This window comes from Barbus barbus (assembly GCF_936440315.1).
Source record: "Barbus barbus genome assembly, chromosome: 22".
NCBI classification, from domain to species: domain Eukaryota; kingdom Metazoa; phylum Chordata; class Actinopteri; order Cypriniformes; family Cyprinidae; genus Barbus; species Barbus barbus.
The window spans coordinates 250,651-268,161 of record NC_136750.1 but is presented as its reverse complement, the minus strand read 5'-3'; the positions used below and the strand labels follow the sequence as shown (position 1 = coordinate 268,161).

The 17,511-nt window shown below is 41.3% G+C and overlaps 1 protein-coding gene across 1 annotated transcript in view; it reads left to right on the top strand.

Moving 5' to 3' along the window:
• Nucleotides 1–17,511, top strand: part of reln (reelin) — a 135,069-nt gene that overhangs the window by 80,704 nt on the left and 36,854 nt on the right. Inside the window, exons 29-42 of the mRNA XM_079447181.1 lie at nucleotides 180–337; nucleotides 2,966–3,179; nucleotides 3,334–3,410; nucleotides 7,616–7,774; nucleotides 7,852–8,046; nucleotides 9,098–9,371; nucleotides 10,202–10,342; nucleotides 10,441–10,618; nucleotides 11,030–11,114; nucleotides 11,230–11,412; nucleotides 12,953–13,121; nucleotides 13,347–13,449; nucleotides 13,542–13,768; nucleotides 13,851–14,074. Coding sequence (XP_079303307.1) covers nucleotides 180–337; nucleotides 2,966–3,179; nucleotides 3,334–3,410; nucleotides 7,616–7,774; nucleotides 7,852–8,046; nucleotides 9,098–9,371; nucleotides 10,202–10,342; nucleotides 10,441–10,618; nucleotides 11,030–11,114; nucleotides 11,230–11,412; nucleotides 12,953–13,121; nucleotides 13,347–13,449; nucleotides 13,542–13,768; nucleotides 13,851–14,074 — 2,387 coding nt within the window. The remainder of the gene's footprint in view (nucleotides 1–179; nucleotides 338–2,965; nucleotides 3,180–3,333; nucleotides 3,411–7,615; nucleotides 7,775–7,851; nucleotides 8,047–9,097; nucleotides 9,372–10,201; nucleotides 10,343–10,440; nucleotides 10,619–11,029; nucleotides 11,115–11,229; nucleotides 11,413–12,952; nucleotides 13,122–13,346; nucleotides 13,450–13,541; nucleotides 13,769–13,850; nucleotides 14,075–17,511) is intronic.

Below are 17,511 nucleotides of genomic sequence, written 5' to 3'. Positions count from 1 at the left end.
AGTTTTTTTTTTTACATTTTTGTAAGATTTTAGAAATCCTTTATAGGCATTTCTTTATGCCTCAGGCAAATATCCCAGGGGTTGATTTATTTTTTTTTCAAGGTAATGATTATGATAATGATTATAGTCTCAGTGATGAGCTCCGGTGTGTGCTCTTTATATTCCCGTGTCATTTTCAGCAAGACACGCTTCCGCTGGTTCCAGGAGAGCAGTGTCTATCGGGACGCCCCTGCGTTTGCGCTGGATGGCGTTTACATCTCTGAGCCCTGTCCCAATCACTGTGGCGGTCATGGAGACTGTATCTCAGGCGTCTGCTTCTGCGATATGGGATACACAGGTAACACTCATTCACCCTGCGTTCGTCTTCATTCAGATTCATTACTAACGTTGTCCTGGGATTGGTACGTGTATAGTATTTTTTGGTTGATATGGTAATATTGCACAAGAAATGTTGATCATATCAGTGTCAGTGGTTCCCAACCCTGTTCCTTCAGCACTGTACATGTTGAATGTCTCTTTGTCTCTATTTTGGTGAGGCACCACCAGTATTGGGTAAAGTTACTTTTAAAAGTAATGCATTACAATATTGCATTACTCCCTACAAAAGTAACTAATTACTTTACATAGTTACTTTTTATAGAAAAAATGTGTTATGTTACTTTTGAGTAACTTTTTAAATCTGGGCAGGTTTGCTTGTTTGTTTGGTAATATAAAAAGTTCTTCTTTTACAAACGTAAAGCCCTTTCACACCAAAAGTGAAATGAATATGCCTCAGGCTGAAGGAAATGTAAATTAAGAGGGCCCTGCTCAAACAAATTGCATGAAGAATATGATGAAATATGAAGAAAGTTCAGCAATAACAAAAATGAAAGACAAATGTCTCATTTATGCTTATTAGTATGGTTGAACTGGATCATCGACGGCCAGTAGCAATGACATTGTTTAATAAATTGGGATTAAATACATAAATGATATAGTCTTATTTAACATATTTAATTATTGTAGGTTTGTATAATATTCTGAGTTTGCGTTTGACTGTTTTATTGATTGTGAGGAACACTGAATGTGTTTTAGTGCAGGTGAGATGAGTAAATACATGATGATATTTAGTCTAGATCTACAGTAAGATCATGTTGATATTTAGTCTAGAACTACAGTAAGATCATGTTGATATTTAGTCTGGAACTACAGTAAGATCATGTAGATATTTAGTCTAGAACTACAGTAAGATCATGTAGATATTTAGTCTAGAACTACAGTAAGATCATGTAGATATTTAGTCTAGAACTACAGTAAGATCATGTTGATATTTAGTCTAGAACTACAGTAAGATCATGTAGATATTTAGTCTAGAACTACAGTAAGATCATGTAGATATTTAGTCTAGAACTACAGTAAGATCATGTAGATATTTAGTCTAGAACTACAGTAAGATCGTGTAGATATTTAGTCTGGAACTACAGTAAGATCATGTAGATATTTAGTCTAGAACTACAGTAAGATCATGTAGATATTTAGTCTAGAACTACAGTAAGATCATGTAGATATTTAGTCTAGAACTACAGTAAGATCATGTTGATATTTAGTCTAGAACTACAGTAAGATCGTGTAGATATTTAGTCTGGAACTACAGTAAGATCATGTTGATATTTAGTCTAGAACTACAGTAAGATCATGATGATATTTAGTTTAGATCTACAGTAAGATCATGATGATATTTAGTCTAGAACTACAGTAAGATCATGTTGATATTTAGTCTAGAACTACAGTAAGATCATGTTGATATTTAGTCTAGAACTACAGTAAGATCATGTAGATATTTAGTCTAGAACTACAGTAAGATCATGTAGATATTTAGTCTAGAACTACAGTAAGATCATGTTGATATTTAGTCTAGAACTACAGTAAGATCATGTTGATATTTAGTCTGGAACTACAGTAAGATCATGTAGATATTTAGTCTAGAACTACAGTAAGATCGTGTAGATATTTAGTCTGGAACTACAGTAAGATCATGTTGATATTTAGTCTAGAACTACAGTAAGATCATGTAGATATTTAGTCTAGAACTACAGTAAGATCATGTAGATATTTAGTCTAGAACTACAGTAAGATCATGTTGATATTTAGTCTAGAACTACAGTAAGATCGTGTAGATATTTAGTCTGGAACTACAGTAAGATCATGTTGATATTTAGTCTAGAACTACAGTAAGATCATGATGATATTTAGTTTAGATCTACAGTAAGATCATGATGATATTTAGTCTAGAACTACAGTAAGATCATGTTGATATTTAGTCTAGAACTACAGTAAGATCATGTTGATATTTAGTCTAGAACTACAGTAAGATCATGTAGATATTTAGTCTAGAACTACAGTAAGATCGTGTAGATATTTAGTCTGGAAGTACAGTAAGATCATGTTGATATTTAGTCTAGAACTACAGTAAGATCATGTAGATATTTAGTCTAGAACTACAGTAAGATCATGTAGATATTTAGTCTAGAACTACAGTAAGATCATGTAGATATTTAGTCTAGAACTACAGTAAGATCATGTTGATATTTAGTCTAGAACTACAGTAAGATCGTGTAGATATTTAGTCTAGAACTACAGTAAGATCATGTAGATATTTAGTCTAGAACTACAGTAAGATCATGTTCACACACAACGCTCTGCACTTACTCCTGATTTCTCTCAACGTGGCAACACCAGAGCTGTCAGTCAATTCATCAGAAACACAGAGACTGCAGTTACTTATTTGAAAAAGTATCTCCGATATTTCCTTCTAAATTAAAAAGTAATGCGTTACTTTACTAGTTACATTAAAAAAGTAATCTGATTCTGTAACTCACGTTATTTGTAATGCATTACCCCCAACACTGGGCACCACTATATGTGATGTTATAGATTGTTTCCATGTTCGTTAATGAATGGTTATGCTTGTGTTTGCGGGGGTCAGTGGAGGTGGACCGGTCCAGCTGTGTCCCGTCTGCTCCGAGTCCCACTGAACTGGTGGAGGATTTCGAGGGGAAGCTGAGCCCGCTGTGGCAGAGCCTGAGCGGAGGACAGATTGGAGACGGCTGCGGGAGCATCAGCGAAGGTAAAGCGCTGTACTTCAGCAGCCTGGGCAGACGAGAGGCTCGCACCACGCCGCTGGACACCACCAACACCCGGTCAGTGCCACAACACTGCTGGATGCTCGCAAACAACGAGGCTTTAGACCTCCATGCGACGCCAGCCATGTGTTTCACGTTCACTGCTTGTGTTTGTTTTCTCCCTAACTCATGTAGAACACTCTGTCGTCTTCTGTTTTCTTCTTCTGCACAGTTTGGTTCAGTTCTACATTCGTATCGGAGCGAAGAACATTGGCTCCACCTGCACTCGGCCCCGCTCCCGAAACGAAGGTGAATATTGTGATATATAAGTTCAGCTGCTGATCTGCAGTACATTGTAAAAAATATCTTCTGTAAAATTTTCGGTAAAAAAACGGCAGCTGTGGTTGCCAGAATTTTACTGTAAAAAATACGGTAGCAACATTTTAGGATTTAACTTAAATTGAAATTTCGCATTTCACTGATTTAGTGTTAATATACCAACCTATTAAAGTACTGAAATCTGTTTAGTACCTTTGTAGTACACTGATAACCACTAAAAGCAGGTGGTGATGAGAAAGTCACATGATGAACCAAAGCTCATCACAAATAGCTTTTCCACAAACTGAGAAAGAAAATACTAATATATATAGAAGGTGTCGTTCAAGATGGCGCTGCTTTGTTCGGACGCTGTCCAGGTCGCTCCGCTAAGATTGTGTTTTTATTTACTTTTTTACTTAGTTTTACTTTCTCTTTTTACACATCTCACGTCTGCACTGATCACCTATAACAAAGAAACACATTTAGACATTGGAAACCGCTACACCAACCTGTTTCAGGACACTTTATCCAGGAATCCAGCATGGCCTCTGGAGATTCTTCGGAACACAGAGATGAACAATAACCCCCCAGGCGACGGATCAAGAAAAGGGATAGACTCAGGAAAAGGGCTCGCAGTCCTCCTCTTCCGAGCATTCTGCTCACAAATATCCAATCCTTGGAGAATAAGATGGACGATCTTAGAGCCAGGATTAGTTTCCAACGGGACATTAGGGACTGTAACATCCTTTGTTTGTCTGAAACGTGGCTTCCTTGGTCCCGGACACTGCTGTAATGCCAAGGGATAACTTCTCTGTTTTTCGGATGGACAGAACAGCAGAGGCCGGTAAATCCAGGGGTGGAGGAGTGCGTTTCATGATTAACAAGAAATGGTGTGATCCCAGGAATATCTCCATTCTGTCGCGTTCCTGCTTCCTCATCTGGAACATCTTTCCATTATTTGCCGCCCATTTTATCTGCCCCAGGAGTTTTCATCGATCATTGTTTCTGCTGTGTACATTCCACCACAGGCGGACACCGGCTTGGCTTTGTCTAAACTTCACGATGTGCTCAGCGGCTACATTAACAAACATCCTGACGCTGCCTTCATCATCGCGGGGGACTTTAACAAAGCTAACCTCAGACAGGTCATGCCAAACTTTTATCAACATGTATCCTGTCCAACTAGAGGACCAAATACACTGGATCATTGCTACACTCAGTTCAAGAATGCCTACAAAGCCCGCTCACTACCGGCAAATCGGACCATGCCGCCATTTTCCTCACACCGGAATATAAACAAAGGTTCGTTCAGGATCCTCCGGTGCAGAGAGTAGTGACGCGCTGGTCCTCCCACTCAGAGGCTATGCTACAGTCGGCTCTTGATGACATCGACTGACTGGGACATGTTCCGGGCGAGTTCTTCTGACGTCAGCGAGTTCACAGATGTAGCATTAAGCTTTGTAAACACGCTAACCGAGCAAGCTACAGAAACAATAAATATAAGGACATTCTCCAATCAGAAACCGTGGGTGGACAGAACAATCCGTGCTGCGGTTAACACACGCACTGCCGCTTACAATGAGGCTCTTCTGACCAGGAATATGAGCGAGTACAAAGCATCGTGCTATGCTCTCCGACGCGCAGTAAGAGCCGCTAAACACAGATACAGAGAGAGAATTGAGTCTCATTTCCAGCTCAATGACTCTCGACGGATGTGGCAGGGACTGAGGACCATCTGTGACTTCGGAAACAAATCCTCTGCAGAGGTGAGAGCAGATCCGTTGCTGGCCGACGAGTTAAACATCTTCTACGGCTGCTTTGATTGCAACGGCGGTGGCGCGTCTCTGCCGTCCAGCGCGTCAGGAAGCAGCAGGCAGAGCAGCGATGATCCTGTAATCACCGTGTTGGAGGATGAGGTTCGGAGGGCACTAAAGAAAGTGAATGTCAGGAAAGCAGCTGGACCTGATGGGATAACCGGCCGTGTTCTGAGGTCCTGCGCCGATCAGCTCGCTGGTTTGTTCACTTCCATCTTTAATGAGTCCCTTGCTACCTCCGTGGTTCCCACCTCATTTAAAAAATCCGTCATAATCCCTGTGCCAAAGAACAATAAACCCTCTTGCCTGAATGACTATCGCCCAGTTGCCCTCACATCTATAGTCATGAAGGTTTTTGAGAGACTTGTAAAGAGCCACATTTGCTCCTCCATACCCGTAACTTTGGACCCTCTTCAGTTTGCCCAAACAGATCTACTGACGATGCCATCTCTCACGTCCTCCACTCTTCCCTCACACACTTGGACAGCAACAATGGGAATTATGTAAGGCTGCTATTCATTGACTATAGCTCAGCTTTCAATACTATAGTCCCCATCAAGCTGGCATCTAAACTCACAGACCTCGGCCTAAACTCCTCACTCTGTGACTGGATTCAAGACTTCCTCACCGGCAGACCTCAAGCGGTGAAAGTTGGCCAGTTCACCTCAAACTCCATCACTCTGAACATAGAAGCCCCACAGGGCTGTGTCCTGAGTCCCCTTGCTCTACTCTCTCTACACGCATGACTGCGTGTCCTCTCACAGCTCCACATCTATTATTAAATTCGCTGATGATACTGTGGTTCTGGGCCTCATCTCCAACAACGATGAGACTGCATACTTGGATGAGGTAGAGAGACTCACATCATGGTGCCAGGACAACTGTCTCTCTCTGAATGTGGGGAAAACTAAAGAGCTGATCATGGACTTTAGGAAGAGACAGCAGCAGCCCTACACTCCTCTTATGATCAGTGGGACCCCTGTGGAGAGGGTGAGTAGCTTCAAGTACCTCGGTGTAAACATCTCCGAGAACCTGACTTGGACTACACACATCCAAACACAGGTTAAGAAAGCCAGACAAAGACTGTACCATCTGCGACAGCTGAGGAAATTCAGGGTCTCACCAGCAATCCTGAAAACTTTCTATTCAGGGACCATAGAAAGTGTATTGACTCAGTGCATCTCAGTGTGGTATGGCTCCAATCAGAACTGCAAAGCACTACAGAGAGTTGTGCGCTTAGCTGAGCGCATCTCAGGGTCTGCTCTCCCCTCTCTGCAGGACATCTACCTCAAACGCTGCAAAAATAGAGCTGTCAAAATCATCAAGGACTCTAATCACCCTGGTAACCATCTATTCACTTTGCTTCCATCTGGTAAGTGCTTCCGTAGCCTGATGGCAAAAACTGAGAGACTGAGAGCTTCTTCCCCCAGGCCATCAGGCTCCTAAACTCTAACTCTGTGTCATAACATCACTTGACTCCATGTTAATATCAATATATCTATAAGCTATATACTGTATATCTATATATCATATTGCTGCTATTTAAATACCCTGTACAACTTTTTTGCACATTCTTTTGCACATTCCTGTTATATTACTATTTATGTCAACAACATACTGACCTACACATTTATATTTATATTTTCTTATCTTATCTTATCTTATCTTATCTTATCTTATCTTATCTTATCTTATCTTATCTTATCTTATCTTATCTTATCTTATCTTATCTTATCTTATCTTATCTTATCTTATCTTATCTTATCTTATCTTATCTTTTATTTTATTTTATTCTTTTATTTTTTCTACTTTTATTTTTCTTAATATTTGTATACTTTATAATTGCGGACCTTGGAGCGGACCTTACTTACATTTCACTGCTGGTTATACTCTGTATAATTGTTTATGTGACAAATAAAAATCTTGAATCTTGAAGGTGCACAATGTCATTCACACAAATACTAAACACCATCATGTTAACACACATGATACTGAAATAATGCAACAGACATTAATTTAACAACATACATACAACATACAACCCTAATGAACATAAGAAAAAACTAAGAAGAAACATAGTTATTTCAACATAAAACATCAAATGTGAAATGTAACACTGGGAATTCTGAGATTGTCCATTTATGGGTTTTCACTGTATATAGTAAGGGAACTTACCGTTAACCAATGAATAGGTTTTTACTGTAGCATTTTTACAGTCTTCAATCACAATAATTTTTTTACAGTGTTTTTATGTCATTTGACGTCTACGTATGTAAATCACATCAGCTGGATGAGACGATCATGTACCAAAAATACTGCAGCTTGTTCCTTTTTCTCATTTTCTCAGTAATTCAGCAATTATTCCTTGCTTATGTTTGACAGGTGTGATTGTGCAGTTTTCCATAAACAATGGCGTTCAGTGGCAGCTCCTGCGAGAGCTGGACTTTGGCTCGTTCCTGGAGCCTCAGGTGGTGACGATCGAGCTCCCGCCCGCAGCCAAGATGCCTCACACCGTGTTCCGCTGGTGGCAGCCGCAGCAGGGTGAGAATAGACCAGCGTCATCACAACACACTGCCTGATAGGACACAAACAAGACCTCATGTGTTCCTCTGTCTCAGGTAAACACTCGGCCCAGTGGGGTCTGGATAACGTTCTGATCGGAATGAACGACAGCGCTAGAAGTGGGTTCTTTGAAACGTTTGATGGCACGTCTCCATTGAGACACAACTGGTATCGAGTCGTAGGTGGAGAGGTGACCGCAGACTGTCTGAGCCGAGACTCAGTGTTGAACTTCAACTCCGAGATCATGGACAGTGAGTTAATCTCCAACACACCCATAACGTCATGTTCATCACAGACATTTATATGTGCATTTTCATCTGGAAAATGAGACATTTACTCATCTGCATTATGTTGCAACAACATTTTATGATGTGTGTGATGTCGAAGGAGTGTGAATTGGCTCCTTTGAACATGTTTATCAGATGTGTGTACAAAATAATGCATTTAAATACAGAATTTAGATAACATAACTTGACAGTATGTACGAAGGTTGGCACAATACCAAGTTGCTCAGACTTCATTAAGGGGCAGTTTGTATTTGCATACAGTGGTGGCCATAATGATTAGAACACTAGTATTTTCCCCAGCTAAAAAAATGTTTTTGAATCAGTTATTTCTATCTTTTGCTGTAGTGTGTCAGTAGGATGAAAGCTACCTGCAAAGCTGCAGCACTGTTAAAAGTTTTTGGCATTTGTGTAAAAATGCTGTAAAATGAGGATGCTGTCAAAATAATGTCATAAATAGATTTTCTTTATCAATTAACTTCTATTAACTATATTAAATCAACATTTGTTGTGAGCATCCTTTGTGCTTAAAGCAGCTTTTGTCCTCGGTGCACTTGAGCAGAGTTTCTCAGGAGCTTTGCAGGAGGTTTCTTGAAGCGTCTTGGAGACACAGTTCTTCTGGATTGAGTCTCAGTTTGTTCTGTTTCTCCATGTTATTCCAGACAGACTGATGATGATCAGATCACATCTCAAAAATCTCACTGGATTATTAAGATTAATGGCAAAATGAATGTTTGGAAATGTAAATTGATATCTCCTACTGACATACTACAGCAAAAGATAGAAATAACTGACTTAACACCATTTTTTAGCTGCAGAAAATACTAGTGTTCTAATAATTTTGGCCACCACTGTAGTTCTATCTTTAAAGCATTTCTATAAAAGTGATTTTACAGTATACATACAAACCCTTATAGAAAGATTCACCCCTTCAGATCTGAATGAATCACACTTGCATCACAGAATCAGTGTGATCTGAATGCAGCTGGGTTTAAGGTGATGAATGCTCTCTCTCTAGAGAGGCCGCGTTACGCTGAAAGCTGGGACTTCGAGGTGTCTGGATCTTCGTTCCTACAGTTTGATCTGAGCATGGGCTGCAGTAAGGCTGCGTCTCCGGCCCATGGTGTCCATCTGGAGTTCTCCACAGACTGCGGGAGACACTGGACGCTCATCATGCCCGAGTGTGTGCCTCCAGCCATCGGCTGCTCCGGATACACGCAGCGGTCCGTGTTCAGCGCTCCTCAGTTCCTGCAGTGGAGGAGAGTCACCGTCTACCTGCCCAGCGTTGCCATGTAGGACCCGCTCCCACTCTTACACAGATGATGCTGTGACTGTGTCTCAGATGATTTATACACACATTTCAGTCCCACGCTATACATTTGTACAGCCACTGCAAAAAACATTCTGTGGCAGCAACAGTGATAGTATTAAATGATAATAATGTGGTACTTTGGTATGTACCATGATACTTTACATTTTGCTTATATGCCTTGGTATGTGTCCAATGATAATCAGTGCGTCTACTAACATCACGTGCGCAAAACGGGTTAAGACGAAGTGATGATGGCACAGATAGCAGTAAACTTCAAAGCACAAACCTTAGTAAATCACCTTGATTTATTTTAATTCTCTCCTCTCATAAATACTGCGTCTGAAAGAGAAACTCCTACAAACGTAAATGCAATAAGATCAGCTGCAAACATAACTGCATCCACACCTTTTCATAGCTAATGTTTCTCTGCATGTCTTTAGTTAATCCTGACATTTATTCACCATGGGTTTCATCAAGAATGTTCTATGGTTTTTAATGGTGTTTTTCAGTTCAAGCAAGAAAAAAGGTGTGTGGTAAACATAAATTGCACACACTCACACTTCAGACTTATTAAAAACATACATTTTAAAAATGGGCATAACTGCTTCAAATGTGTATTTTCAGTATAGGTGTGTATGATTTACGTTGTAGAGTAAATCATCTAAGTACTTACCACAGACCTTGTTTTACTCATAAACGGTACAAACCCCATTATAAAACCTCATAGGAATATCTGGAAGGAATCATCACAGCTGCAGCACTCTATTTAATGCAAGTTTGCATTTTTGAATGTTGTTCCTAATCCTGTAGTTCACCCAGAACGCGGTTCCGCTGGATCCAGCCTCACTTTGCTCCTGGAGCTGATGGCTGGGCGCTGGACAGTGTGCTGCTGACGCCCGGCTGCCCGTGGATGTGCTCCGGTCATGGACTGTGTGACAGCGGACACTGTGTGTGAGTGTGGACACCAGCTGCTTTAGCTCCTGATAGCTTCATATGCCTCTCATGCTCCTCAGAGATCCTGCAGTCACGCTGGTTTTTCTCTCTCTCAGCTGTGATAAGGGCTTCGGCGGGCCTCACTGCGTGCCTCTAGTCGCTTTGCCGTCCATTCTGAAGGAAGATTTCAATGAGAACCTGAGGGCTGATGTCTGGCCGGAGGTGTATGGGGCAGAGAGAGGCACGCTGAGCGGAGAGCCTCTGAAATCAGGAACGGCCCTCATCTTTAAAGGAGTGAGTATTACAGCAGTGATCTTCCAGTAGCGCATTGCTGCACTGCCTTATGCATCAAATCGTCTTTCGTCATCGTCACAGCAGCTTTTTTATTAACAACATCAGAAAGAAACAGATAAACATTAGAAAAAGAACATATGGGGGATACAGTAAAAATTAAAAGGTAATTAAATAAGTAAAGTCTGATAATACTCTGAAGAGAGCTAGTTGACAGAGTTCCAAAGTTATAGTTAGAAGAATGTCTAAAGTGGGCTCTCGAAATAAAGTGTCAACATTTCATGTAATTATACGTTGGTTTTACAAGTATAACTGCATAATAAACTTTCATAGAACTTTTCTGTAATGGAGTTTTATGAGTAAATGAAAAGAAACCAGTTTCTCTATTTTCCTGACTTTGCTGTGTTCCTGCAGGAAGGGCTGCGTATGCTAGTCTCTGCAGATCTGGACTGCACAAACACCATGTACATCCAGTTTTCATTCAAGTTCATAACGAAGGGTGAGTCTGACGTGAAGTGTGTTGTATCGCCAACTTTTCTGCTTGTCTTCTGTTAGCTAATGGGAATGAATGCATTGCTTGTAAACACATTATTTTCTGTGTGTTTTACTCGCAGGCGTACCTGAGCGCTCTCACTCCGTACTGCTGCAGTACTCGGTGAATGGAGGGATCAGCTGGCTGCTTATAGATGAGTTTTATTTCCCCACTTCCACAGACACACTGTTTGTTCACATGTCTTTGCCTCCCAGCGCACAGACGAACGCTACGCGCTTCAGATTGTGGCAGCCCTACAACAGTGGTAAGAAAACATAGTCCTTCAAACTTACCCACATTCACCTCACTCAATCACAAATACATCACTGTTACGTCTCTGATGTAAATTTAGTCTAGGATTTGAAAGAGGTAACATTAAGATGACATATTAAAGAAATAAGCCAGGGAAATAGATGGCAATGGAACACGTGACACAAATTACACCTCAAGAAAAGTTTATTGTTCCCAAGAAATCAGTAATTAAACAACCAAGACAAAGGAAAAGAAGGGAAGTTAAAGTGGCGCTTAAATCATAAAATAAAAATAATAAAAGAATCCCACATACTAACTAATTCCCAAATCCCCTAAACTATTAAAGATATAAAAGAAAAGGCTTCAACGCAAAAGCGTCATGAACTACACTAAATATACAAAGCAAAACATACAGGAAAAGCACACACTAATAAACTAATGTGTCTAATACATCAAAGATCTCCACGTGCGGGTATGTAGGTCACGTGACTTACTAAACTCTTCCACTCCTTCCTCGTCTTCCAAACCAGCGACAAGCTGACAAAAAACTAGCCATTAACATCGGAGGTTGGGACTAAAACATTAACAAGATCATTACCAAAACCATTAAAGCTCTGAAACTCTGCCAACTAAAGTGAGCCAAACAAAGAGCGCAACAGACATTCCGCGGATGCACACATCAATCACAATCCCTCTCCTCGCTGACGTTCTCCTTTTAAACCTCTCGGACGAGAACGTGATTGGCAAGAGAAACATGTCGTCATAGTTGACCAGGGATGAATGACAGCAAAGATGGCCAATAGAATCCAAGGAAGGTGGTACCTAAGAGCATGAGTGTAAGAACAGTAAAAAGACAAAAAGGCAATAACATACAGCACAAAAGGTCGCAGAGCGTAACAATCACTAATATATCGAGATGAGTTTGTGTTTTTCCATTATTGAAAGTGAGAACCATAACAGGATAATTGGTTCTGTCAGAAGAATTTTAATGCATAAAGGCTGGAATACACTACACATTTGCCCAGAATTTTGCACTGATTTACAGCCTGGAGGAGTCGATGCTAGAAGCTAAAAGTCAAACCCAGTCTACAGATTTGAGTTGACCTATTTAATAGAAAATTGCATAGAGTATGACGGCCACAGACTCCGATTCTTTGAGCTTCAGACTCTGGTTCCATCCAGTTGTAAATCAAACATGCTTGATATTTTGAGCTGATTTTAGAAGACATTATTTTAATTTGTTGCACATATCCTTGCAATAAAGCACATGTTTCTGTGTGAGTCTGGTATTTTATGATGCTCAGTTTTCTCTGTAAATGTTTACAAAGTCGACAAGGGTATGATGCCCAGTGTTTTAAAAGTCATGTTATGTATTTCAGCATTAAGATGACAATCAAATGTGCATTTGATTCCAAAGCCTGTTGTCGTATAAATACCTCAAACATGTGCAAGCAAGTGACACGATGCTCTTGTTCTAATCAGTGTCTAACAGAGCATATATGTCTTATTGTCATTGCTATAATTGTTACACTTGTCATTTGTCAAACCTGCAGGGAAGAAGGAAGAGGTGTGGGTGATTGATGACCTCATCATAGATGGCAACACCATCAATAGCTTGCCGGTTATATTAGACCGTTTTGAGGGAGGTCCTCAGGAGGGGAACTGGCTGTTTTATCCTGGAGGAAACACTGGATTCTACTGCCCCTATCAGAGGGCAGGACTGTGAGTATCTGCATAGTGTTCAGCTCATATCAGCACGCCATGTACACCGATGTTCAAGGATATAAACCATAGTCAGCTCATGCCTTTGGATTTAAGCAGTATCAGCCCAGCTTCTGTCATCCAAACTCAACAGGATTCTGCATGTTAAGCCACTGAGCTCTTGATGTTTTGATCTCAGTGTTGAGAGAGAGTGATGGCATTATCTTAGTCTCACTGTGTTTGCAGCGAAGAGGACACAGCCATGGTGTTCAGGTCCAATGAGCTGGGTGAGCACTCCATCACCACCAGAGATATTGATGTCAATGAGAACACCGTCATCCAGTTCGAGGTAGGGCTTTGTGCGATAGATGTTGTTGGCATCTTCATAACTGTAAGTTGTGGTAAGAAATATCATTAGCTACTGTTTGATTCCTGTTCTAGATTAATGTGGGCTGCACAACGGAAAGCTCTTCCTTGAACCCTGTGCGTCTGGAGTTTTCTCGAGATTTCGGAGCCACGTGGCACCTGCTGGTTCCTCTGTGTGCCGGAGGGCCCAGACTCAGCTCTCTGTGCTCGACTGAGCTCCACCCAGCCAGCGTCTACTATCCCGGCACCACGCAGGGCTGGAGAAGAGAAATGATCCAGTTCGGCAAGCTGCGGTTGTGCGGGTCAGTGAGAGGCGCTTGCTTGTGTGTTGTTGCACTTCACTGTTGTGTGTTGGGTGTGTGACGGTGTTTCTATGCTCTGCAGCTCAGTGAGGTTCCGCTGGTATCAGGGGTTTTATTCAGGCGGCACGGCTCCGGCCACATGGGCCCTGGACAGCGTTTACATCAGCCCTCAGTGCCAGAGCATGTGTAATGGCCACGGCGTATGTGTGCACGGCACTCACTGCAGCTGCGATCCGGGCTTCTCTGGTCCTGACTGCTCCGTTCCAGATGTGCCGAACCCGGATTTCCTGAAGGAGGATTTCGAGGGTAAAGAAGCAAACAGATGTTTTATAGGATGTTGTTATCTGACAGATTTCATGATATGTTTGCTTTTGAAACACATTTGTAAGAATAGACTCATGATATTTCAAACATTATAGTGGCTGCAAAAAGTATTTGGACACTTAGTCACACTGAAAATGTCTGCTCTAGTAAAAAAGTAATATATTTAAAATACATTTCATAGTAAGTATAGTTCAAATCTACTAATATATCTACTGACATATCGCTTGAGACTTACTTATATAAAAAAATGATAATTAAACTTTATTTGGAGTACTACTCATGCACAATGCACATTTCTTAATATTAAGCCTAAAATGTGTTTTAATGTCACTATTGGTGAGGATTGTATGGTCTTTGAGTAATATGTCTTTAAATGCAAGATATTAAAAGTTTACCTGAAGTATACTTGCAGTAGTTCCACTTTAGCCCAATCAAATATACTTAGGTATTGTAACGGTCTCCCTAAGAACACCCTAGAGAGGCGAGCTACAAGATAATTAGAGGGAGGGACCCACCGACCAAACTTGTATTTAAACAAATAAATCAAACAAAAAATTTGAAAGAGCAGGAAAAATATTTATATAAACAAAACCCATCCAAAGAAACTGAAATAGCAAGCAAAATAACAAATACACACAAACACAATACTAGCACTGACGTTCAGCCTTGCCGTGAAAAGAAAACCTTATATGACCATTGCCATGTAGTTTGTAGAGCAATCCCTATGAGTTGTAGCTCAGAGTCAATTGTCCAGTGCAATGATGAAGTGTGCGGTAAGTAGAGTAATCCAAAGGGACAGTTAATCCAAAAGAATCCAAACGATGAGGTAAAGCCTTGTTACCGCTGTCCTCTGAAACTGAGCCCACCGGTTCCAAGCACCACATCAGCATCATATCCATAAAGTGGACAAATTGATGTGCATATATATAAAAAGTCCTTTTGACTGAGCTTAAAACCACAGTTTCTCAGTCTGGACTCTGTGCATCTTGGGTGCACCATGAGAGACAAACCATGCTTCCCTTCACCAAACCATACTAACTTCTCCCCTCTTACCTGGCTAAATACTGAGGAGCAGGCTACCTAGTTCCCCTAGAGCACAGGAGTAGTATGACATACAAAAACAACGAAAACAGCAGAAAACATGATAACCAAACTCTGGGTGGTTACATACCTCCTCCCTCAGTGGAAGATTTGACATACCCATGACAAAGCTTCAGGTGTTGAACATGATATGTATCAAAAGTATCTGGATTAGACACAAGAGAGACTTGATAATTAACTGGGCCCAATTTCTTTACAATCTTGGCGGGACCTTTCCACCTAGGGGACAGTTTTGCCATAAAACCGTCATCTGCTCTGGACAGGGGATGAGTTCGTACCCATACCACGTCTCCATCTTGGAATTGAGCAGGTTTGTGATGTTGGTCGTAGTATTTTTTCTGTTTAGTCTGAGCTCGCTTTACATTCTCCCTCACCAGACTAAAGAGTTCCTTCTGCCTTTCCAATATAGGGTAGGCTGGGCTGTCAGGGTCAGGCAACGGTTGAAGGGCTCTTTCCATCGGTCCTTTCAATTTACGTCCTAATGCTACTTCTGCAGGTGTAAATCCCGTGCTCTCATGCCAGGCAGAGTTAATGGCATACCTGAATTCAGCCAACCACTTATCCCACTGTCGGTGTTGAGCCCCCACATAGGACGCAATCATTGTTTTCAAGTTTCTGTTGACACGTTCCGTTAGATTTGTCTGAGGGTGGTAGGCGGTGGTTAATTTTTGAACTACCCCCCATTGTTTACATACTAGGGCAATAAGATGAGAGGTAAACTGTGTACCTCTATCTGATACAAGATGAGCTGGAGTTCCCCATCTGGTAAAGACTTCATCTATCAAAATCTTTGCAATATGAGGTGCTTTGGCAGTCCTCAAAGGAAACAACTCTACCCATTTGGTGAAATAATCAACAACAACTAAAAGATACTCATGTTGTTTAATGCTCTTCGGGAAGGGACCCATGAGATCTACTCCCAACATGAATCCAGGTTCAACTACAGGAGTGCTTTGTAGAAAACCTGATGTTTTGGTCATAGATGGCTTGTGTTTTTGGCAGGTTTGACACTCTTTACAACATTTCCAGACATCTGCTCTGATGCTAGGCCAATACACTGTCTCAAGGAGCCTAAATAAGGTTTTGAGCTTTCCCAAATGACCACTCAGTGGATTGTCATGAGCATATTGTAAGAATGGTTGTCTTAGGGCAGAGGGAATGAATAGTTGAAGTTTTTGTCCTTTTTTACCATCAGGTACACTGCGAAATAGCAAGCCATTTTCAAGAACATAGTGAACTCTGGCCACATCAAGGGTCTTTTTGCTTGCCTTAGTGACTAAGTCTCGAACCTCATCATCGTGCTGTTGAGCTGTGGCAATTTGTGAGAGGTCGACTGGTAGGTCACATGGTGGTAAAATGTTTTTGGTTGCCGTAGCGATGAGTAACGTGTCTTGAGGAGTGTTAAGACTTCTTGATAGCACGTCTGGTACCACATTACACTGGCCTTTCCTATATCTCACCGTGAAATGAAAACCTTGTAGTCTTATGGTCCATCGTATGAGGCGTGAGGAGGGTTTCGGATGCTGAAATGCCCAGGTCAAGGCTGCATGATCTGTTATTACTTCAAACATCCGTCCCTCCAGATACTGTCTCCATTTCTCGACGGCCCACACTACTGCCAGACACTCTTTTTCTGAAACAGAATAAGCTTTCTCTGCTCCTCTCAGCAAACGAGACGCATAGGCAATGACATGTTCTTCTCCATCCACTTCCTGGGTGAGAACAGCTCCCACACCAATATTACTGGCATCGGTTTGTACTCTGAAAGATTTAGAGAAGTCAGGAGTGATTAAAACTGGTGCTTGTACAAGATCTTGTTTAATTGTGTTAAAAGCTTGTTGACATTGCTCCGTCCATTCCCATGAAGCATTCTTCTGTTTCAGGGCATGTAACGGGGCTGCTTTTTCAGAGAATTGGGGAATGAAACGATGATACCATCCTGCTAAACCTAGGAACCTTTGCACGTCTTTGATGGTTTGGGGTATGGGAAATTATTCAACTGCTGAAATTTTGGCTGGGTCAGTTTTTATTCCTTCAGATGTCATGATATGTCCAAGGAATGAAAGTGATTTCTGGATAAAGTTGCATTTTTTCAGATTGAGGGTGAGACCCGCTTTATGGAGGCAAGTAAAAACTTGTTGGAGATGCTGAAGATGTTCTGGAATGGTTTTTGAATAAACAATGATATCATCAATGTATACCATGCAACATTTTCCTCGCACTCCACGTAGTACCTGTTCCATCAACCGCTGGAAGGATGCTGCAGCGTTTTTCAGGCCGAACGGTAGACACAGAAATTCATATAACCCTGCGGATGT